Source organism: Lissotriton helveticus, chromosome 6 (assembly GCF_964261635.1).
Source record: "Lissotriton helveticus chromosome 6, aLisHel1.1, whole genome shotgun sequence".
Taxonomy (NCBI): Eukaryota; Metazoa; Chordata; class Amphibia; order Caudata; family Salamandridae; genus Lissotriton; species Lissotriton helveticus.
The window spans coordinates 1,417,704,011-1,417,728,700 of record NC_136067.1 but is presented as its reverse complement, the minus strand read 5'-3'; the positions used below and the strand labels follow the sequence as shown (position 1 = coordinate 1,417,728,700).

The window sequence follows — 24,690 nt, the reverse complement described above, 5'->3', positions numbered from 1 at the left end:
ATTTTCTCTATTAACTGATCACAAATGATTTCATCCTTAAATTCGCAATTATTAAGGGTAACTGCTAATGTTCTCAATGGAGCTACACAATCATCTTTTGACTCAGCAGGAAGCTGAGCCTGCTGAAGAAATACATGCCATTCCAAGACAATGTTCTTCCTTGGATTAAACCTATTATCCAATGTCTTATTGATGGGTGCATATTCATCCTGTGTTTCAGCTGTGTCACCTTTATCACCACCACTAACACAGACATTTACTACCTCCAATGGAAGTGTTTTTAGGATATTTCTACCTTCGCATCCTAAGTTATACACTAAAAGAGCTTTTCTCTTTTTTGAAGTCCCTATCAATGGCCCGGAAGTAAGATTCAAATGCTTCACGCCATTTTTTCCAATTGAGGGGAGGAGCACCTGTAAACTGAAAATAATCCATTGTGCTTTGCACTCGCAAGTTTACATCCCATCCTCATTGCCACTGAAAAGATGACGGCCATTGAATTTATCCTCTAGTTTATGACATGTACAACCCCTGCTTCTCCAAGTCAGGCAGCAACTGACAACCCTGGAACTTCCACATCAGTGTCCCAACAACACTCCAGTTCCCCGCATTCCATCCCACACAGAATAACCCAGCAGTAACATTCTAGATTCAAGATTATCTAAGGTGCAATAGAACATTGAAGGCGCACTTTTTACAGTTCAGGAACAGTGTACCTTCAAGCACTTACCATTTGCTGAGTGTATAGTAAAGGTGTTTCATACACTTAGTCCAAGCCACATACAAACAGCCATGTTTACATGATTCTAATTAACAAACTAAACATTTTCAAAAAAACATAATTTGCAGGGCATGCCAAAGAGCTATCAGAATTATGCATTTCAGCTCATTCAAAGCAAAGATACATTTATAACATGTGATAAGAAACATCCATATTGAGTATTGAGCAACATGGTCCTAAGATGCCATCATGGGCATTGTAGAACAAAGCATAGCTGTTACTTGTACACACAAATATACACACACGCCGAGTAGTAGGGACACATATAACCACAAGAGAGACAAGCATCCTACCTTAATCTCCCCCTTTGAGCAAGGTTCACTACACACAGAACGGACCATCCCACTCTTGTTCATTTGTATCTTCAAGTCATTTATGTGCAATTTTCCTTCATGCCAGGTTCCAATGAGGACATAGTCATAGTTACTGGGCTCGATGTACTGGAGGTTCATGATGTCGTATCTGCGAAGATAAGTGAACGATGTGTCAGTCACCTTGTCCTACTGTATGGATATTATTATACCAATGACGTTCCTTGGCCTTCCTCATATATAATTATGAACTACAAACTTTTAAGCGTCGTCCATTTTCATGAAGGACTATATAAGAGGAACCATTTCTCTACAACATCAGCAGGTCTTACAATATCGAGAGAGGATAACATTTAAGAGGCTAACATTGGAGTAGCAGGTACGGGGTTCTCCACAAGCCTTACAGTTATGAAAAAAACAGTTTTTTGGGAAAAAAACGTTTTTTTAAATACACTTCCAGCAGTGAAAAGGAGCAAAATACATATTGAAACAGAGGTTTTTAGTATAAAAGATCTTTGACGGGAAACTAAATTGCATTTTTCTGTATCCTCGCTTGCATGTAACACATCCCATTGTTTATTCCTTCTTTTGACATCACCATCCCTCAAAGTCACTATTACTGGTGCCAAAACTGTCTAATACTGGAGATAATACCGTACATTAACCCAATTGGAGTAACATCTGGTGAGCGTGAGGTTTCAAAGTTATAGAAAGGGCAGTGGAAGTAGAAGGAAAGCTGACGGTAACGTCGAAGAAATAAAGAGACCAGCCAAAAAAAAAACGTATTGTAGGAAGTAGAGAATGCATTTATTTAACATTTCTGGTGCTTCAAATCTGTAATCACATCAGAAGCAATAGTTACAACAAGCAGTGTGAGCAGGAATGTCCCTTCCTCCTAAAAATAATTTAAGACAGTGGGTTGTGAGTTGGGGGGATATGACTCCTTCCCGATTAATAAGTCCAAAATCTTGCCTTGTCCGACACCCAAGTTTAGTATATACCCATGAGTTCGACCCCTGGCAGCTAAGGCACAGAAACAGACAAGTTTAACTTAAGGAAACGTGTGCAAAATATTTAGCAGCACCAAAACTGTTAACAAGTCAAAACACAACCCAGAACAAATCTCACATCCAATTTCTAAGAATGCAGAAAAGCATCATTAGAAAATGACACAAATACAATGATTAAAATCCAATCAATGGAAACGGAGACATGAATGTTTAAAGTTTCAGGGAAAAGGGCCAAGAAAAAGTAAAGCACCAATTAGAAGTCATTGTGTGTGTATGACCAGAACGTACACACCATTTGAAGCTGACTGTGATAAAACAAAGTTCAGATACACTAAGCGGGTCATCCCAGTCAAATCGTTTAACTTCTGACTAAGTCTTTTTTGTAGAGGTCGAAATCTTCAAGTGGGGTAAGGTTGAAGGCTCTATCTGACGAGGTCTACCTAAAGTCAGATATCTATTGGCTTAAGTGGTGTTTACACAAAATATTGAAGAAAAAATATTGTGTGGACAAAATATTGTGTCAAGAATATCGAGGACAAAAGTATTGGGAAGATAAGTTTCTATAGGTTTTTTTAAAGTAATATTTTTTTCTTCATAGTTCACAATCATTATACACAGATTAGAATCAATTAACAGGGTCATATTACAGACACTACATGAAGACAAAAACTCTGCATTGTGCCAGGATTCAGGCCATCCCAGCAGATTATGATACTGCAAGCACACTCTTCAATGTCATGAAAAGGATACTACAGGTAGCAGGTATCAGAACATCCTCCATGAATAATGGTAAAATGTTTCACATTCATCTTGTATAACAATCCTTGTCACATCCCTATTCAGATTTTCCTAGCTACCCATCTGCATTTCTTGTCCCATAAGTGCTCTTATCATCCCAGCCCACATATTATTCATGTCAAGCTTTCTCGTCAGTCCTGATTTCATGCATTCTTATTTCCCCTGCTAGGTCACATTCAACCAGAACCCCTCTCCCAATGTCCTATCTCTGGTTTCACAATTTGATGGCTATCCATCATGTAGCCAGTACCAGACCCAATAATTTGTATTTGATTTTAATATTTTCAGGTCTAGGAACAATCCACAAAAGACACCGTCTCGCTGAGCCATCCAGTCCGACTACTGTAACTTTTCTAAACTTAGTTATTACCTCGTCCGACTAAGTGTGTTGCACCGCAAGTGACTAGGACACGAGAAGGAGCGCAGCTTCTATCTAAAGAGTGCAGGGCAGGCACAGGGCACCCATGGGGATATCTTGCTCAGTTGACTGGTTTTAAATAAGTGTGATGCAACATGTATTAATTTAAAATAGGCATTAATAGACACTTCCTGAACTTCCATTCACTGCCCTCCAATAGGATGTCCAGGTCTATTTAAGTATCATCAGCATATACAGAGACTGTGTGTACAACCTTACTGGTCTCACTACCCCATTCATTCAGTGCCTCATGCATTCTGATTGCGGAGGGCTCATCTGCCAAAGCAGTGAGTGGTTGAGAGTGGGGACAACCCTATCTAGCCACCCTATCTATGTTCCACTGGTCAGAGGTAATGCCCCGATTACGTACCGGTAATCTTCATTACTCCAAGTTAGTCTTCCTCGCCACATGATTTACAAAGTGAGCTTCAGCTCCACACCAGAACCCTCCAAAGCAACAAAAAAAAAAAGAGTCAGCCTCCCATGCCTCCCATCCCTTCCCAATATGGCCGACCCATCACACCCATGACCTCTATAAGAGGCGGGCCGACCCAACCCATCCGCCTGAAACTACCAAGCACAACATGAAGCCGATAGCCAGACAGGGAGGGAGGGATGGGGACACATGTGGCGAGGAAGACTAACTTGGAGTAATGAAGATTACCGGTAAGTAATCGGGGCATTACCACCTCGTTAGTCTTCCTCGCCACATGATTTACAAAGTGAGCACATACCAAAGCCAAGCAGCTTCATGGAACCTCACAAAAGACCAACGGGTCAGAAGGGGATGCCCAGAAAAAAAGGGCAAACCCACAGAACAGACGAGTGGCAGGACCACCCAAGAGAGAGGCAACCACGAGCAGGAAACCAGCCCGGGACAGAAAAATACCGGGAAGCCTGAAAAACCGGACTCCCGAGAGACGAAGTGCCGGCCGAAAAAGAGACCGCTCCGGCCAAAAGGCCGAAGGAGGACAGAGAAGGCACGGAACCAGACTGCACGGAGCCAACAGCAACAGCCAACAGGCCCCAGAGAGACAGTTGAAAGCCGGTCAAAGAAAACACACCAAGACCGCCGACAGAGAGCCAAAAGCGAGAGGGGAGCAGAACAACACCGCTAGGGGGACCCACCCGGAGGGATGCGACACCAACCACAAAAAAACAGGCAGGCACAGGGCAAAAACAGCCCAGGGCTGCCTACCCACCGAAGGGCGGAAGGGACCAGGCCCAAGGCCAAGTCACCAGATGGAAGGAAAAAACGCACTGAAGGAAACCCCACACAGGAGCAACCGTGAAGCGCAGGGACCCGAGACCGCCCACAGACCCAGGGCCGGGCGGCCAGCATCCCCGGGCACCCACAAGGGGAAGTCGGGGCAGAAAACAAAACCTTCACCCATAGAGGCAGAACAAGAGCCGATATGGCCGGAGCCAGGGGAAAGCAACTCAGGAAAAAAAATTTACCCCACAAAAATGAAAAAAGGCACCACATCGGGACACCTTCAAAATACAGACAGGCCATCGGCTAACGGCCAGCGTAAGCCGGAACCACCAGAGGTACAAGACATACCAACGAGGACAGCACAACAGTGCCAAGACAACCCGGGCGAACCCTGCAAACACCCCAGTGAAACAGGGGAGAAAGATAGCCCAGGAGGGCAACAGAAAGGCCCCACAGGGTCGGAGCCAAGGAATAAGGGGCAGAAACCCGAACAACCAAGCCATGCCGATCGGGGCCAAACGCCCGCCCCAAGGAAGGGAAGGCCCCCAGGAACCGGGAAGGGGGAAGAACAGAAAAAAACCACAGGGCCAAGAAGAAAATGCCGAAGCACAAGACATGGATCCCACCAGATAGACACCCCTCAAGGTGCAAACCAGTCAAGAACCGGCAACTACCCAGAGCAGAGGAGAACAGAGGCACACATAGCAAGAACGGCCATGGGGCCCAGGAATACCAAGGGATATCTGGAGAGCAGAACCCTACCCATGTAGCCTGATGGACTGCCGAGCCAAACCCCATGGTGGCACGAGGCCAAACAGGAAGGCGCAGCACAAAGAAGAAAAGGGCTGCAGCTGCCACCCAGAAGAAAAAATACACCAATACCACCACCAGCACCGGCGAAGCCGGAATGGCCAGACCGGCCCTAAGGTCAGAGATCCGCCGGCGGGGAGGAAAACGGCCAGACTACGCAAGCACCCAACCAGGTACCAACCAGGCCCGACCATGCTGCGCAGTATCCAAGGGCCCACCCGGAACCCCCAGAGGACGCCTGGCCAGGCCAGACGCTGCAACACAATGGAGAGCCTCCCACAGGACTAACACCCAAATCCCGGAAGGGAAGGAAAAGAATCAGGGACAAACACAGCAAGCACAAGGAAGCCATGGCCCAGCGACACATCCCACAACAGTACAGGAAGAAAAATCCCAGCCAAAAAAGGACGAAAACCTAGCCCATACCGCACCAAGATGGCTAATGAGGTAGATCTGGCAAGGAAAAAATTACCAACAACCACAAATCAGATGTAAAGCGCACAACCACCCGGAAGGGAGTCAAGGCGCAGGGGGCCATCGCGGAAACTGAGCAAGTCATCGAGGTAAAAAAATGAAACAGTACAGGACACACCCGACAGGATGTGAACCCATTGTCGACGGAGAGCCGGTGACCCCAGACTCAACACAGAGCCAAAGGCCTACGGACACTGGCACACTGGAAGCACACGGCGATCCAGTGAAAAAACATATACATGGAATAACAGATGCCTATTGTCACCCAACTTAATATAACTCATGGAAGCCAACAACTCCCATCCAGGGACCAACCAGGACCATGCGCAACTTCTGAGATCAGACAAAATCAGGCACTTTCAGGGAAGCATGGCCGCAAGCCCGTTGACCCAGAAAAGGTTGACGGAGCTGCCGAGTGTAAAACCAGGGAACCATCACAGAGTTCCGGAGTGGAAACAATAATCCAGTGAGCCATCAAGCCAAGAGCATAAGCATAATGAGCCAGAACATGCGTTCGGAAGACCAGGAGCGAACCAGGTTAGAGGGAAACCCGAACAGCTGGAAGAGCCGACGACCCATAATAGAACAAGGGAGACCGTCCAAAGAAAACGCGCCACCCTCCCCCAGGCAACCCGCGAAAACATGGAGGGAAACCGGGAAGCCAAACCGGGAGCAAAATATAAATCCCGGACATCTTAACTCCACATGGCAGTTGTACGCTCCTAGAAAATGGTGCCATGCTAATTGCCAACATAGGATATTATGACGGCCGTGGTAGGAATCGTCGCACTGTGAGAGCCTACGCCACCCGAGGCACAAGACTTACCAGTGCGCTACAGCTCCTTGGTCCCTGCCAAAAAGCACAAGACATACCACTGACCAACAGCTCCATGGCCAGTGAATAAAGCACAGGACAGACATAAATAAATGTTGAACACCCCGGTAATGGTGCCGGAAGAAATCCAGACCCAAAGCCTCCATAGATTTATGGGAATACAGGTATGCTCCCAACTTCACCAGTTTCAGACCCTCGACGAGCCTGGAAGGTACAAGACGGTAGATTTTAAATGAGAAACAAAGAATATCTGCAGGCGGAATAAGCTATATAAAGTGGGATGGCAAGGGGATTCTTGGCAGAGCACAAATCCTTATCCAACAAAGCAGGCCATTGAAAATCAATGTGCTAACCTGCTGAATATACAACAGCCAAAGCGAAATGAATTACTAAAATCGTGTCTGCCGGGGTTCGAACAGTGAACCCTGCAGCCTGGAGCCACGCACCCTGGCCACTGGGCCACAACCCCTCCACCGCAGATGCAGCTGCAGGAGGTCCAGCAAGCAAACAGGAGAACATGGCACAGTCACGAACGCCAACGCGAATCAGCATTGACCACACAAGCCGTAGAACGAAACCCGAGCACTACAACCAAACTGCCCGGAACTCTAAAGCCAAGTTCGAAATATACCAGCGCCATAAAAAAAACGGAAACCTCTTCAGGTCACAAACCTGGCCAGAAAACATAAAATAAAATAAAAAATCAGGGCATATGTGCATTTCATGAACTTGTAATGTTACCTGCGTGTTGCCAAAATCTGCACTCGTGCACGCTGTCTCCATCAACCTACAATACTCTGGGAGAAGACCACAGGAAAACCCGACAGCAGTGGCCAGACACGCAATGTAGAGCGAGCCCTCAGGAGAAACAGCAAACGGGCTAAGCAAAAAGAAGGACAGACTCTCTAGCAAGGGCTGTAATTACACTGAGCATAAACACTTACTCGTAGTGAAAAGGATCCATGAAAAAACACTCAGCAGCACCAGGTGAGGCACAAACTCACCCACGGGAGTTCACTGACCAACCGCAACCCGCCCAGGCAACGGCAGCAACCAGCTGGAGGAAGCCGAGTCCGCCAATCCCGAAGGAAGCCGGAGGTGCCCGGCCCCGCCCCCGGACCGAGGCGAGGGAAGCATGGGGAAACGGAGGACTAAGCAGCACCCGGCTGTGCCCTTGACCCCCAAATACCAAAAGAAACAGGCGGGAGAAGAACTGAGCCCGGCCGCCCCAACGGAACGCTGCCGGAGGCAGTTCTAAGGAAAAAACGCCAACCCCTTGGACTGCTCAAGACACACCATTGAGGGTAAAGCACGCACATAGCCACACCTTCAACCTGTATTGCAGGTTTCCCTGAAGCGGGCGTGCGGACAAAATATAAGCCCCACAGTCCAGCAAACCACAAAACCTCGAATGTCAGAGCGGGACCCAGCCGGGGGGAGGGCGCCAGGTCAGGTGCTTAGAGTGCAGTACTTTTACATTAAAGGATACGTTAAACGTATGGTAGGCACTGGGGAGAACAAGTAATATTTCCCAGAAACACAGGATGAGCCGATCAAAGACGGCAGCTCCGACCGCTATGTCATTCCGCCTCCTACAATATTTCAGCCATGCCAACAATGTAGGGACACAGGGATCCTAACCCGCCATCACGAGGCAAACATCCCCGCAGCGGATGGTAACAATCCACAGCATGACAGTAGAAGGCGAGTGGGAGAAGGGCACAAGCAGAGCCCGAAACCCCGCCCGCCCCCCAATTGACCACTGGCCCGCTAAAGCAGAGCCTAACCGGGCCCAAAAAGAGACCGGGGGAAGGATGGGGGGAAGGCCAAAAGCACCGGAGTCCGCTAGCGCAGGACAACCAGACAAGGACCCATGCTCCCGCTACAGCACGAACCACTTACCTGAAGACGCATCTGGAGAGAATGATGCGCAGAACTAAAAAAACAGGCTGATGGGTTGGGCCGGCCCGCCTCTTATAGAGGTCATGGGTGTGATGGGTCGGCCATATTGGGAAGGGATGGGAGGCATGGGAGGCTGACTCTTTTTTTTTTGCTTTGGAGGGTTCTGGTGTGGAGCTGAAGCTCACTTTGTAAATCATGTGGCGAGGAAGACTAACGAGGTGGTAATGCCACCTGATCCCACCCCGGCCACTGGTCATTGTATAACACTCTGATCCACTCCCTGAAAATCAGACCTATTCCCATGCACCGTAGGTCTGCAAACATGTACTCTCAGTTTAGCTCATCAAATAAATTTTCAGTATCTAGTGACTAATGCTCCATGTACTCCAGACTCCATTGTTTCATGCAGAACATGGCTAAAATGTCTTAGATAATGTGATGTGCTACGGCCCAGAATAAATCTGCCCTGGTTCTCATGTACCGGAGCAGTCATTACCCTCAGTAGTCTGTTCTCCAGAGGTTTTGCAAATATTTTAGTGTTAACATTTATCAACAGCCTGTAGGCCATGGCCTGAGATGGGCTCCTATTAAGTTTGAAACCATCACCAAAATAGCTTCCTTCACAGTGTTTGGGAGCCTGCCTTACTTCTTGCCTTAGGGATACTCCTTTAGCAATTTACCAGAGACCAAGCAGTATTTGCATGGTAATGCTCTTCGGGTAAGCCACCTAAGCCTGGAGTCTTCCTCCAGGGCAGATTCTTTACAACCTCTGCAATTTCTTTTTGGGCAGTATTTGTGTCTAGGTCTGCTCGCTGTTCAGCTGTTAGTTTGGGGGTGTTTATAGAGAAGATCCCAATTTATCGATGTCGGAAAGGTGATGAAAGTATCCAGTCATGCCAGAGCTATGGAAGATTTCTAAAGAAGTTATGTGGGAGTGTCAACTCAACTGCAGCTCATATTATGTGCTTTGCTTAGTGAGGGAGAGAAGAGTCCATCTTATGTTTTTTACGGAGAACAGATGTATGCCTCTGTTGAGTGGCCTTCTTCTTTAGACCCATTGTGGAAGTACTTCTACTGATGTTACATCCTGCTCCGCTAGCTAAGGGGAAAAACTAGGCGAGAGATGTTTGTGAAGGACCGCTCTGCTGCAAGTATTGGAGAAACACTTACCGGTGACAAGAGTGGGGGAAAACAGAGAGATATTTAGATGCGTTCGAATCACACACAGCATCCAAATCTTCAGTGCCATCAGCACTACATTTTCCTAGAGGCTAAGCGCTTGTTGTCCCACGCGCACACAGATGACATCGTGAACCGGAAATATAAAAAATGGTTCCGCGTTCCGATGATATACGCTTGCTGCTTATTCTTCCTTCTGCAGCTTTACGAGTCCATGTGCACGGACTTCTCACCAATTCATTGCAGTGTGGTAAGGGTGACCCGGTCACCTGTAGTGTCGTGCATGCAATAATGACAGTCACTACTTGATGTTCCTTGTCCCTGTCCCTACTCTAACTAACCCTTTCCTGCTCGTGCCCCGCCTCTTCCTCCACCCCTTGACTCCACCCACGCCCAGCTACTAGAATGCTCAAAGACATAACATTCAAGTTCTTCAATCAGTCTTTTAGGTCTGTGAATGTTCCTTCTCGGTCGCAGACTCATACCGCCAGCATCCAATTCAGCCTCAGTCTGCTGATCAAGTCTTTGGATTGTGCCCACTTGACTGGGTCCTTGTGTGTCCGGTATGTCTCCATCTTTTTCAAGAGCCTCCTTCAGGCCCGGCGTGCATTTTTGAAAGTGAGACACATTTCTGGTAATCTTTCTCTTGTCAGATGCCGCCGTGACCATGGTGCCCTTTTGTTGGGTGATAACCAACGGTTCATCTTTGAACCTGCAATCTGTCTTGCGGGATTGTTCTTGTTTGACCACCACACAGTCCCCCATCTGCAAGGAAGGAGACTTGGCTCGCCGTCGATGGTCCGCATATGCTTTCATCTTGTTCTTATTGGTGCGATCAGCAAGAGCCACCTCTTGGTGGACATGTGTCGGAGACACTGGTCGCAGAGCACCTTCCCATGTCAGGATTCTGGTTCAATAGTGCCATTAGCCTGTGGCCACAGAGTCGTGACCTTTCGATGTCTAAAGTTAAGGTGTCGTGCAAACTCACTAAACTCCTGGCCATTGAAAGGAGGACCATTGTCCGTTTTGAGTTCCTTTGGGACACCCCAGGCGGCAAACACCTCATCAAGAACTGCGATGGCGCAGGAGGCATTAGTGGAGGGCACGAATTAGGCTGTCGGGAACCTTGAGTACTCATCCATGATAGCCACCACAAACTTGCCCGTTTGAAGGGGTCCGTAAAAGTCCATGGCTAGTTCTTGCCAGATTCCATTTGGTAGTTTAGTCATTTGAAGCGCGCCGGGGGTGTTCCATGGCTGACTAGTTGACACATGGGGGCAGTCTTTGAGGGTGGCCTCCACCATGGTATCAAGCAGTGGGAACCAGACTCGCTCACGGAGATTTCGCTTGGTTGCAACCACTCCCCGGTGACCTTCATGAGCCAGGTTAATGACTCCTTGTCGTAACTGCCTCGGGATGACAATCTGATGGTCTCTCTGGAGGAGCCCCTCCGAGGTGGCGGATAGCTCTTCACAGATGTGTTTGAACGCCTGCATTTCTTGGCGGACCTGAGGATCGGTCTGCTCCTCCTCACTGTCGTGTCTCCATCGATGGGTGCGCAGTCTGCGCATGACTTCCTGAAGAACGCCATCTTGGGCAGTGGCTTCCTGGATTGCTTCTAAGGGAATGGCCGGAGGTCGGGCTGATTCTTCTACAAAATGGATGTATTCTTCAGCAATTGACGGAGGCGAGGCTTGGGATTCCTGAGGGTGTCGGGATATGTAGTCCGCCGGATTCTCCCCTTTCCCCGGTTTGTGTATGATTGTGTATGTGTATTCCTGTAGGCGCAGGCCCCAACGTTCTATCCTAGGTGGCATTTTGGCATGAGGGTTGCCAAATATGGTGACCAACGCCTGATGATCTGTTATCATGGTGAAATGCTTGCCATGGATGAAGACGTGAAAGTGCTCACAAGCCCAGACATCTGCGAGACTCTCCTTCTCTGGTTGAGAATAGGCTTTTTCTGTTTCAGTCAGACTGCGACTGGCGTAGGCCACGATGTGCCGTTGATCACTGTCTTTGTCATACTGGGCCAAGATGGCACCCAGACCTACTGGACTGGCATCCACTGTTATTTCAGTCTTTCTCTTGGGGCTAAAGTATGCCAAATTGTCTGCAGCCTCAACATCCTGTTTGATTTCCAGGACGGCCCTCTCACATTGGGAACTCCACACAAAAGGTTGTCCTTGCTTGGTGAGAGCTCTCAGGGGGTGACTGATGGTGGGAAAGTCTTTGATATATCTGGCACAATAGCTCGCCATGCCCAGAAAGGAACGAATGTCGCTGACATCTTGGGGCCTCTTGGTGGCGTTGAGTGCAGTCACTTTCTCCGGGTCAGGCCTCATGCCGGCTCCCGAAAACACATGGCCAAAGAACTTGAGAGTGGATTGGTGGAACTCACACTTATCTTTATTGAGAGTCAAGTTGGCCTCCAGAAGAGCATGGCATACTCGATCCAGCGCCTTATCATGTTCCTGCGTGTTTGACCCATATACCAGGATGTCATCACTGTAATTCAGCGAGTTGGGTATGTGTCTGATGGTCTGCCGAATCATTTCCTGATGCTGCTGATGAAATGCCGAAACTTAGTCTCTTGTATCTAAACAAACCTAAATGTGTAGCGAAAGTCGTTATATATCTTGATTTCTCATGGAGTTCCAGCTGGTGATAGACCTTGTTCAGATCAAGTTTGGAAAATACTCGGGCTCCATTCAAAGCGGTTATCATGTCACTCAGGTGGGGTCCTGGGTGACGCTCTCTCTCTATGGCAGTATTGGGAAGTCTCATGTCTACACATAGGCGCACTTTGTCTGGAGTGCCTTTCTTTGGGACTATGACAACAGGAGACACCCATGGCATAGGACCATCTGTCTTTTTGATAATGTCAGTTTGTAACAGCTCCTGAATTTCCTCCTCCACCGCTTGCTGAAGATGAAAAGGCACTCGTCGAGGGTGTTGAACCACAGGGCGCACTTGATCATTGATGTGGAGGCGGATCTGGCATTTGTTAATTTTGCCTAGCCCAGTAAATAATTTGGGGAACTTGCGGATTAAATCCAGATCATCACTGACTCTGTAAAGGATCTCCACCAGGCGGAGACGTTCCGCCGCCGGCAGGCTGAGGGGGCACTCCGCCTCGGGACCTTCAATGACATGGATATATGCTGTCACCAATTTGTCTTCGTGTGTGAGAATTGTTACGAATTTGCCCAGCATGGGAGTGGTTTCTTCGCCATCCAGGTGAAAACTCTAATGTGTGCTGGGCTCAGGTGAGGTGGTGATTTCATCTTGTTATATTCTGTCACAGGCATGTAGTTCAGGGATGCCCCACTGTCAAGCATGAACTGTGTCGCATGAGTCCCCACTTTTATGTCCAATGGAGGATACCTTTTTAGTTGATCAGGGTCTGATACCATGCAGACATATTCATCAGTATAATTAGACTCTGCCGGTGATCGTTTCGGTGACCTTCTGGTCCACTGAGATTCACGAGAGCCTCGGCTGGAGCGGGACGATGCAGAGGATGACATCGCCCAGTCTTGTACCGCTTTGGCGTGGTGTCTTCTGGGGTCAGACTGCCGCCTGTTCGTTTCACCGCTCCTTTCTTTGTTATATGTTCCACACATTGCTTCAAAGTGGTTCTTGCGCCCACACTTGTGACACTGTTGACCCATCGCTGGACAGACGTCTGAATGCGGATACTCGTATCCACATCGATAGCACTTTCTAGACCTACCTAGTTTCTTTACAGGTTCAGCCTTCTTGGCTCTCCGGCTAGACTCATAGCGTCTGCGTTCTTTGTGTTGATGACGAGAGGCCGGTCTGGACCTCCTCTACTGTTCACCTGACCTCCTGCGAGTCTTGGTGCTGTGCGTCCAGAAGGCCTGTTCTTTTCTCTCGCTTCTTCCTGTCTCCATGCACTTGACGTGTTCCTCCGCCTGATCATGTACCCTTGTCATTTCTTCTATTTCATCAAGGTCATGGCTTTTTCTTAGCAACCTCCTCCGGAGTGTTTCGGAGTGACAGCCTTCAATCACTCGCAGTCGGATAGCATCATCCGTTGAAAACACATCAAAATTGCAGTACTGAGACAGTCGTCGCAACCTGGAGATGAAGGTGCTCATCATTTTTTCTTTGTCTTGACGAGCTTGATGAAAAACATATCTCTCATAGTCCACGTTCCTCTTGTGTATGAATTTCTTATTCAGCGCTTCTTTTGCTTTGGCATAAGTCCCTTTGTCATCTTCTGGCAGCTCTTTAATCACTTTGCTGACTTCTTTGCCAACTAAATTACGCAGTGCAATGAGTTTCTCTCTATCTCCCGTGACCTTTGAACCTTCAAGATAGTCCTCGAAATCTTCTAGCCACTCCTGCCATCGAGGGCCCATGCTTCCGCCAGCCACCAGCATTAGCGGTTCAGTTGGACGCAAGTGTGATATTCGAGGTTCAGTCGAGGTAGCCACGGCAGCATGGCCATTCTCTTGCGGTGGATTGGACATCCTTGAGCACGATTGGCTACGTCACCTTTTATCTTACTGGTGCCTGTCATTTTGTCGAAATCTGTTTTAAGGTGCCACTGCTTGTTTCACATTTACCAATGCTTGTTTGCGTTTGCCAGTGCTTGTTTTCTTTCAACAATGCTTATTTTATTTCATTTGCCAATGCTTGCTTTTGCATTTACCAGTGCTTGTCTCGCAGTTACCAAAGCTTGTTTTGCATTTGCCAGTGCTTGTCTTTGCATTTACCAGTGTTTGTTTCGCAGTCACCACTGCTTATTTGCATCTGCCAGTGCTTGTTTTGCATTTACCAGTGCTTGTTTCGCATTCACCAATGCTTGTTTGCATTTGCCAGTGCTTGTTTTGCATTTACCAGTGCTTGTTTCGCATTCACCAATGCTTGTTTGTATTTGTCAGTGCTTGTTTTGCATTTACCAGTGCTTGTTTCGCATTCACCAATGCTTGTTTGTATTTGCCAGTGCTCGTTTTGCATTTACCAATGCTTGTTTTGCATTCACCAATGCTTGTTTGCAGGAGCCGTGAGCTGCCTGACTTCAAAATGGCCGCTTCCCATTTGCACATAGGGATTGTCCTGCGGGCTGCCTGACTTCAAGATGGCCGCCGCTAGTGAAATCTCGGCTCCCGCGAGATTTCAACCTCATTCATTCTCCTCACTCCGATCCAGTTACTGAGACTCACCGGATCGCCGATCTTGTCAGTAGCACTGTAGCAGCCGCGTTCCACTTGCTTTCTCTGGAACTTCTTCGCGAAGGGGTCACGGTAGGCTCGCGATTCTGTCACTTTGCTCGCTGTCACTCCCGACGCCTTGCCAAGTTGCACGCATCTGGGGTGAGCTCCCGTTTTGGCGTGAAGTGACTTCTCTGCAGCAAACTTATTTTAGTACTCACTCGGCAGCGCTCCACACGATCGACGGATCGTGGAGCTGTCACGGCTGTCGCTGGCCTGGGTCCTCAGGCGGCGATCTTCTCTGGGGGCACACGTGTCGCGACGGCGACTACTTCTCGGTGCTGCCCAGGGACAGGGCACTCGTTTCCTCAATGTGGGGATGGCAGGTTACTTCATCCCACCCTCGTCGCCAGCTGTAGTGTCGTGCATGCAATAATGACAGACACTACTTGATGTTCAAGGAGCTTTATTAACACACTCCTTCCTCGTCCCTGTCCCTACTCTAACTAACCCTTTCCTGCTCATGCCCCGCCTCTTCCTCCACCCCATGACTCCACCCACGCCCAGCTACTAGAATGCTCAAAGACATAACATCACCATCAATGATTATTTCAATATCTGTATAATTAAGGAGTACGATACTGCTTACAGAGCTGTCTATTTATAGTGGGATCTGAAGCATGTATACCGCTTCTACACTGCATTCAGTAACTTTGGAGGCCTGATTGGGGAAAGCCTTATGTATAGTAGCAGTTACGTGGATACAACAAAGAATCATGCTCATTGTTCTTAAGATCATTCAAATGTGACTATGCATACTTAAATGGATATGGAAATTTGTGCTAGATGTGACTCTCTTGTGTGATAGTGGGCTTTATATTTCTGTGGGCAATTGAACTAAAGGACACCTTGGAACGTTTTAGCACCACATGAATGAGGAATACATATGAAAACAGAATTCTGTTATTGCTAGTGAGATCTGCGCTATGATATTAATATGCGCAAGGATACAAATCAACAGAAAACATGTTTACAAATAATTATATTTCCTTTTCCTATTTAACAGGGGTTTTCGTGGTATGGTGTGAATTGGGTCTAACCCCCCCCCCCCATGTGAAACAAGGCTTATTTGTTTAAGTGTATATCTTGATATTGAAAAATTGAAAAGAATGAAGTATGAATGGAACTGTAATTATGATCCTTATTTGTAGGAACCTGAAATTATGACTATCCACGAGACGTATCAGGACATGAAGAAATGTGCTCATCTTTTCCAAGTTAATATCAAATACCGGGCTTTTTATCTTTTTTATTACAGGTATTTAGATATATTTTTAGAGGAGAGTTTATAGTGGAGTTAATTTTACTGTTCATGATTACTTGCAGTGTTTATTTGCATTGTAGATCTCCTTCACTGCCAGCCGCGGGCCGTGGAGGGAGTTACGGTGGGGCAGTGAGGCGGGGAGGGGGAGGGGCGGGTTGGAGGGTGCTAAAAACAGGCATATGGATCATTGCAGGTAAGTACATAATTTAATTAATAAAACGAAATTCGTAGCGCGCACTGCATGGCAAAAAGCAATGCTGTGCGCGCTACGAATTTCGTTTTTATTAATTAAATTGTGTACTTACCTGCAATGATCCATATGCCTGTTTTTAGCACCCTCCACCCCGCCCCTCCCCCTCCCCGCCTCCCTGCCCCACCGTAACTCCCTCCACAGCCCGCGGCTGTTCACTGCTGTTCCCTTCCTTACCTTCCCTCACTTGACCCTCCTCAATCTTCTGTCCTATTACAGCTTCAGAATTGAGATGATTGAGAGGTAAACCTATTTGAGCTTCAAACCGATCCTGAGGGTTTGGAATAGGACCTTGAAAAGTGAAGACTAACTGCTGTCACCTTGCTCTTCTTCTTTTACTTACCTCTACCAGATTTCTTTAGAATAAGGATGCCGCTTTCGAATAGTGTAGGGAATGATAGGTTGCTTGTGTTTCTTAAGGAGAACTGTCCGAAGACATTCAATGGACACTTATTTTTCCTGATCGTTTGCACCATTACTTAGAGTTAGTAATTTGCTATGTACTATATAGGGTACATCTCTTCAGGAGATTTGGACTCGTTTTGACATTTCTGTATTTCTATATGATTATATTAGGATTGATTTACATTGACCCATTTTTGAATTTATAACTAAACTTTACTAAACTCAAATTAAAGTTCTGGTGCATAAGGCAGGGAAGGTTTTGACACAGTACTGGGGAGTGAGGGATGCACACAGAAATGGCCCAACTCTTGGTGCAAAAGAAAGATCACAGCTAATGTCACAGTCTTGGAATTATTCCCCATAGTGGCAGCTCTTCACCTATGGCCAGAGGCCTTAGCAGCAAAAAGGGTTTTGTTTTGGTCAGATAATATGGCGGTGGTACAGGCCATAAACTCGCAATCCGCCAAATGGCCACTGGTACTCTGTCTGCTGAGGGAACTACTGAGGGCTTGCCTACATAGCAATGTGGAGTTGCGAGCTTGGCACATTCAACAGGTTAAGAAAGTGGTAGCTGATGCTCTCTCATTTCCAGTGGCTTGGTTTCCAGGAAGATTGGCTGCTAGCGAGAGCCGAGGATTTCTTAAACTTTCCACCTCTGGCGCCTATTGCAATGGACCAACGTTTAATGGAACTGGGCGATCTGTCTCTCGCACCAGGGACAAGGAGGTGTACAAGACCTATGTCTCCACTTTCAGCAAGGTGTTAGGGGCATGGGACGGGGATACCACAACACTGGAGCTTAAGGTGCAACATTTTGTTCTATGGGCCAGGGATCGGGGCAAGAGCCACTCCTTGATCACAAGACACTTAGCAGCAGTTAGCCACCATGCCTAAATGAAAAGTTGACAGGATACTACCAGGGCATTCCCCCTAAGGGCGGCACCAAGAGGTTGGGCTAGAGAGACACGAGTACCAGATATTGAATTCCTCATACTACAGAGAATAATAGATTGGGTGCCCAGTGTTAATATTCCACCCATGAGGCCAGCCTGTTCGCTGCAGCATTCAGCCTGGCATTTTTTGGGGCCTTCAGAGTCAGCGAGTTGGAAGCCAGATCAAAGAGGGATGGGTCAATAGATGCCATATGCAGACAAGACATTGGGGCGCTAGGGGATTGCAGGACTTGGCCTTTTTGGCTAAAGTTCCCTAAACTTTTTGCTTTCCCCCAGACCGTTTTCCTGACATAGAGTTGCCAATTTAGATGCTTTGGGTACTTTGCCACTGCTGATCAGTGTCCAAGTACAAGTGTTCCCTATGCAAAGTGTAATGGTAATTGGTTGGCCATTATTGGTATGTTTGCCTCACTAGTAAAGTCCCTAGTGATGTGCACTGTGGGTAAACATCCTTCACAGCACGGTCAAAAGACCGCGGTGCCATTACGATGCGTCTTTTACAACGCAAGTTGTTACCACGACTTGCGCTAGAGGGCGCTCTAGACTAAGGAATAGTAGATTTACTATTCCAACACCTTCCCTACTGTACGTAGGCTGGAGTTGGAATAGTAAATCTTACTATTCCTAAGTCCAGCATCCTACAGCGCAAGTCGTGGTAAATACTTGCATTATAAAAGATGCGTTGTGATGTACCGCGATCATTTTGATCGCGTTGTAACATCATACATCTGCATTGTGTGTGCCAGGGCTAGTAATGCAAGGGCGCGCGGAGAAGGGAACTCAGGCCTGCAGTGTAGGGCCTGCACGCAGTTTGCTAATTTAGCATGTTGTCCTGACAAGTGCAACTACTTGTCAGGCCTGACTTTACCTTTTGCTTACACATTGGGCACCCCTGTGGTAGGTCCCGGGTAATCCCTGGACAGCAGGGTGCAGTGTAGGTAAACGGCATGACATATACTAAGGTGTATGTTATATCCTGACTGTGAAAATCCCTCCATTTCGTTTTTCACTGCTGAAAGGCCATCCTGCCTATTGGACCGAATGGGGGAAGCTGGGTTTTGTGTTTGTTAGCCTAGTTTCCTATAAGTTTAAAAAGGAGAGGTGAAGTTTAGTATGTATGAACTCACAGTGTCATAACACATCTTTCTGTGAAGGTGGTTTTGTCACTGTGTGTTCAGAACCCACTCTTTTTGAAAGTGGCTGAGTTTTGTGCTTTAAGCATTTCTGTGTGTCTCTGCTCACGTGTTGATTGACTGACCCAGGGAGGGGCTGAGATGGCACCAGGCTGCCCCGCATCTGGAGAATAGGGGGAGGAGAAGCCAGGGAGGTGAAAAAGCCTTGGCTGGTGCTATAAACCAATTAACCCATCTCCTGCTGAGTGATTAAGGCTCCAGACCCCCAGTATCAAAAGGGAGAAAGGTGACACTGGGAGGGAGACACCCAGAACTCATTTAAGGAGAGGTCAGGGACCCCTGAGCACAAACGAACTTCAAAGACATTAAGGGGTATAACTTTGAGAGCTGAAACCCCTGAACGTTGGAATGAAACAGAAATTGATTGACCCTGAAAAGGCTTGGTCCCATTCTGAGGTCAAGAGGAATCTCTGCTAAAGAAGGAGCAACTGAAGAGACTGCTGTGGAAAGACCAGCTCTTGCTTCCTGATCTGGGGCTGGCCTGCAGTTTGCTGTTCTAAGCAAAGGAGAGTCTGTTAGGACTGTGCTGGGAGGGGCTGGGTCCCCATGCTTGAATAAGACTGTGCTTTGTGCTGTGTCTTGTTACCCCAAGGGCCCGAGGTGAGCTGGCTCCCTGTTTGGAAACACCAGAACATGAACGTTTCCAGAGAAGTCCGAAGCAACGCAGTGTGCATGTACTTTTGCAGCTTGAGACCCTCAGAAGTTGTGTCTTGTGATCGTGGTCTCGGACGCGCAGGGTGCATGTCGTGGTGCAGCCAGGGCATTGGTGAAGAGCGCCTGGTCTTTGTGTGCACTGGGAAAAGAGGTGAGACTTGGATGCACAGAGTGCCTGTCTTGGTGCAGCCAGGGTGTTGGTGAAGAGCGCCTGGTCATCGTGTGCACCGGTAGATGAGGTGAGATTTGGATGCGCAGAGTGCGAGTCGTGGTGCAGCCAGGGTATTGGTGAAGCGCGCCTGGTCATTATGTGCACCGGGAGATGAGGTGAGACTCAAACGCGAAGGGTGCGTGTCAAGGTGCAAGCAGAGGCGTTGGTGAAGAGCGCCAGGTCATTGTGAGTACCAGAGAAGAGGCGAGTCTCGGGTGCACAGAATGTGTGTCGAGGTACAACCAGAGGCGCTGGTGAGGAGTGCCTGAGTAGTGTGTGCACCAAATTCGAAGTAAGTCTCCACAGTGCTGAGGGTGGGTCTCAGTGTTCACTAAGATCGCTGGAAGGATGGCCAAGTCATTGGGCCCTTGAAGTGAAACAGCTGCGGCCCGGACCGGCAGCCCCGGAGGAGCTAAGCTGCCAGCCCGAGCTCGCCGTACCCATTGACCGAGTTCTGGATCAAGGCACCAAGTAACTGAAGGAGGAGAGGAGAGTGGGGTTGATTCCCACCAGGTAACGTGGATCACCACGTGGGGTGGGGGGTGGTCCTGGAGGGACACTCTCTCGGCCTCTTGTTTCTGTCAGCTGCGTGAGTCTGTTGCTTCGGCTCACATCTAGGCCTGTGCTGGCCCAAGGAGGGGCAGTACTGGGGCCGGAGTGAGAAGCGGTACTTTTGTGTCATCATTGATCCATATTGGGGGCACTGTTAATGGAGTACCTTAACTGTCATGTTACACTTTGTATTATTGCTGCTAACGAACTATTGAACTGTCGTATGACGCCGGACCTTATTTGTGTCTGACAAACTAAATGCACCCTGCACATAACAATCACCAGAGGTGAGGTCCTCATTCTATGGGTGCTGCAGAATGCAGCATGCATAGAAAGAGGAAAAAAACAAGGAGAAATGAATACATTACTCCTCGTTACGCCTCCCTATGCTTTCCCTGTGGAGGTGTGGCATTCAGACACATTTCCACATATCTGGAAAAGTGTCAGGCTTCATGGGTGTTGCATGGGAACACCCACAGCAACAACCATGGAACGCCCCTTTCATGCAAAGTGCTGCGTGTAAAGGGGATGTTTTACAAGGACAGGCTAAGACACGCAGGGTGGCTTTTTCTGTTTTTGTAAATATGGGGCAGCAAAATGTGCCGCTGGTGCGTCACAAAAAGTGACGCACCAGCAGCGCAAGGGGCTTGTAAATAAGCCCCATTATATGTAGGATATTTGCGTTTAATTCACAGTGGAGGTGTTGATAATATGGGGGCTGGATACTAGTTTGTACTATGAAAAACAGAACATCACCTTTTGGTTGGATTTATTTTAAACTATGTGTTTATCATTTGTTTGTCTGTTTTACAAAAGGCCACAGAGTTACAAGAACATAACATTTTCAATACAAACAATTCTACAGAAGTGTGTTAATATAGTATGCATCAGTACAAATGAAAAATCAGTCTCCTTGACAACAAAGTGTGAAGCTATTCAGTCATGGCTTCAGCCAGACTCGGGGACCAAAGAAGTATGACAAAACAGAAAGGACACTCGACATGAAAAAGTCGAGCGGCTACAGTAAGCTTCGGAGTGTCCTTGGCCATCTTTCCTAGAACAAATTCCTTTCAATCTCTTTAGTCCAAAACCAAGTGACTAATGTACTTTAAAACATGAGATGACATAAGAACACTTTGGATGAGAGGAGAGCCCAACATTTATAATTATCTTTGAAGTTCAATAGATTTAATGTTACTGTAAATATACACCGTGAAAAAATATAGGTTTCATGACAACATTGAATTTCATGTTTTTAATGTCTTGCTTAATTGCACGAACCACTGCACTGGCGAATTGTTAGAAGCTGCATTGTAGTTTGTTTTTACAGAATCTTATATCCGACGGTAGGCAACAATTCCCCGAGCCTCGAGCCCCAATCAGAAGCTGCATGGTACTACTGGCAGAGTGAAAACCTCCCACGTGAAATTAAAGTAAAATCCAGCCAGTACTGGGCAATTACGAGTTAATTCCCAGAATTTGCGAAATACCGGACTACCCATTTTTACGTGCTTAAATGCACAAGGGTTTTCCTGGTCCGGGTACGTTTATAATGACCACCTGCCTTGAGCAAGTAGTACATGTGAGATAGGTGGTAGGTGCTGGGCAGTGGTGGAGGGAGGGTGGTTGAGAGGATATGGGAAAGGGGGAAAAGGTGCCCTTGTACCGCCTCTTTACCCCCTTCCTCAGCAATCTCTCAATCATATATAGGATCAGAGGCTTGGCTGCTGATGCAAACAAAGTCTCACGCCATTTTATCAGCTCTTTTTTCTGGCCAGCAAAATCAATCCTGTTATTCCCACACCTGGGAAAACTAGGTGCAGGAATAGCAGCTCACTTGTGGTCGGTTGGAGAAGATTCCACATTGTAGGTATGCTTCACCGCACTTGTAATTGAAACATAAAATATAGAGGGCGAGAAGGCTGAGGACACAGGCCTGGACATGTGAACTTAAAAAGAAAGTTAAACTCTACAGAGAACCACATATTTTTGTATCTTCCAAACTCTAAACTTGTACTTAAAGGTCCTGATTACGGTATACACTCAAAATATCGAGTTTTTAATATCGATTAGCATTAATATCGAATTAAAAATATAGAATGGACACAATATCGAATGGACAGAATATAGACTACAAAAATATCGAATAGAATAGCAGTAATATCGAATTCAAAATATAGAATGGACAAAATATCGAATGGACAGAATATAGACAACAAAAATATAGAATGGACAGAATATAGACAACAAAAAGATCGTAAGTAAGTTAATTTACATTTTTAAATAATATCCAATTTGTTAAAGTGAATTTTTATGCTAGTATATGTGTGAAAAGTGTATATTTATTTTAATTAATTAATTTTATGGTATTTCATTTTTGAGTAATATAATTCTGTAGCGGGTTGGGGGTTTATAGGGGAATAGGGTGGGAAGTAATTTAATAAAAATTAATTACATTTTTTTATTCATTTATTGGCATTTATTTTGCATTAATTGTTATTTAATTGGTAATTGGTAATTAATTAAAATATAATTGGTGATTAATTGTAATTGATTAATTAATTGATAATTATGTTAATTTTATAAATTTATTTTCCGTAGCGGGTTGTGGGTTTATAGGGAATAGGGTGGGAAGTAATTTATTTATAAATGTATTTTTTAAATGTATTTATTGGTATTTATTTTGAATTAATTGTTATTTACATTTTTAATTCATAATTAATTAAAATATAATTGGTAATTAATTCTAATTATTTGATTAATTGATAATTATGTTAATTTTATTAATTTATTTTCTGTTGTGGGTTGTGTGTTTATAGGGGAATAGGGTGGGAAGTAATTTAATTGTAATTAATTAAATATTGTAATTTATTTATTGGTTTTTTGTTGCTCTAATTTTTAATTATTTTATAATTGTTAATTAATTAATTGTTAATTGGTAAATAATTTGTATTAATAGGTAATACTTTTTAATAATTAATTTTATTTGTATTTTTAATTGATTAATTATTATATTATATACAATTGTTAATTACTTTTAATTAATTTGTAATTGGTATTAATATTTAATTTATTTTTATTTACATATGAAGTATTTACTTTCCCTACTGTTACACTCTCTGGAGGGGGTATAGTAAGTTTTACCCCTACGCTATCCAACGCTTTCCCTACTGTTGCACTCTCAGGAGTCGGAATAGTAATTTTTACCCCTACGCTATCCAGCGCTTTCCCTACTGTTGCACTCTCTGGAGTTTGAATAGTAATTTTTACCCTCCCGCTATCCAACGCTTTCCCTACTGTTGCACTCTCTGGAGTTGGAATAGTAATTTTTACCACTACGCTATCCAACGCTTTCCCTACTGTTGCACTCTCTGGAGTGGGAATAGTAATTTTTACCCCTAAGCTATCCAACGCTTTCCCTACTGTTGCACTCTCTGGAGTGGGAATGGTAGTTTTTACACCTACGCCATCCAACACTTTCCCTACTGTTGCACTCTCTGGAGTGGGAATAGTAAATTTTACCCTTCCGCTATCCAACGTTTTCCCTACTGTTGCACTCTCTGGAGTTGGAATAGTAATTTTCACCCCTACGCTATCCAACGCTTTCCCTACTATTGCACTCTCAGGAGTGGGAATAGTAATTTTCACCCCTACGCTATCCAATGCTTTCCCTATTATTGCACTCTTTGGAGTGGGAATAGTAATTTTTACCCCTACCCTATCCAACGCTTTCCCTACTGTTGCACTCTCTGGAGTGGAAATGGTAATTTTTACCCCTATGCTGTCCAACGCTTTCCCTACTGTTGCACTCTCTGGAGTGGGAATAGTAATTTTTACCCCTGCGCTATCCAACGCTTTCCCTACTGTTGCACTCTCTGGAGTGGGAATAGTAATTTTTACCCCTACGCTATCCACGCTTTCCCTATTGTTTGCACTCTCTGGAGTAGGAATAGTAAGTTTTACCCCTACGCTATCCAACGCTTTCCCTACTGTTGCACTCTCTGGAGTGGGAATAGTAATTTTTACCCATACGCTATCCAACGCTTTCCCTACTGTTGCACTCTCTGGAGTGGGAATAGTAATTTTTACGCCTACGCTATCCAACGCTTTCCCTACTGTTGCACTCTCTGGTGTTGGAATAGTAATTTTTACCCCTACGCTATCCAACGCTTTCCCTACTGTTGCACTCTCTGGAGTGGGAATAGTAATTTTTACCCCTACGCTATCCAAC

The 24,690-nt window shown here is 46.2% G+C and overlaps 1 protein-coding gene across 1 annotated transcript in view; it reads right to left on the bottom strand.

Moving 5' to 3' along the window:
• GRM1 (glutamate metabotropic receptor 1) overlaps nt 1–24,690 on the bottom strand; it is a 2,398,293-nt gene that overhangs the window by 290,299 nt on the left and 2,083,304 nt on the right. Inside the window, exon 5 of the mRNA XM_078649207.1 lies at nt 1,075–1,243. Coding sequence (XP_078505333.1) covers nt 1,075–1,243 — 169 coding nt within the window. The remainder of the gene's footprint in view (nt 1–1,074; nt 1,244–24,690) is intronic.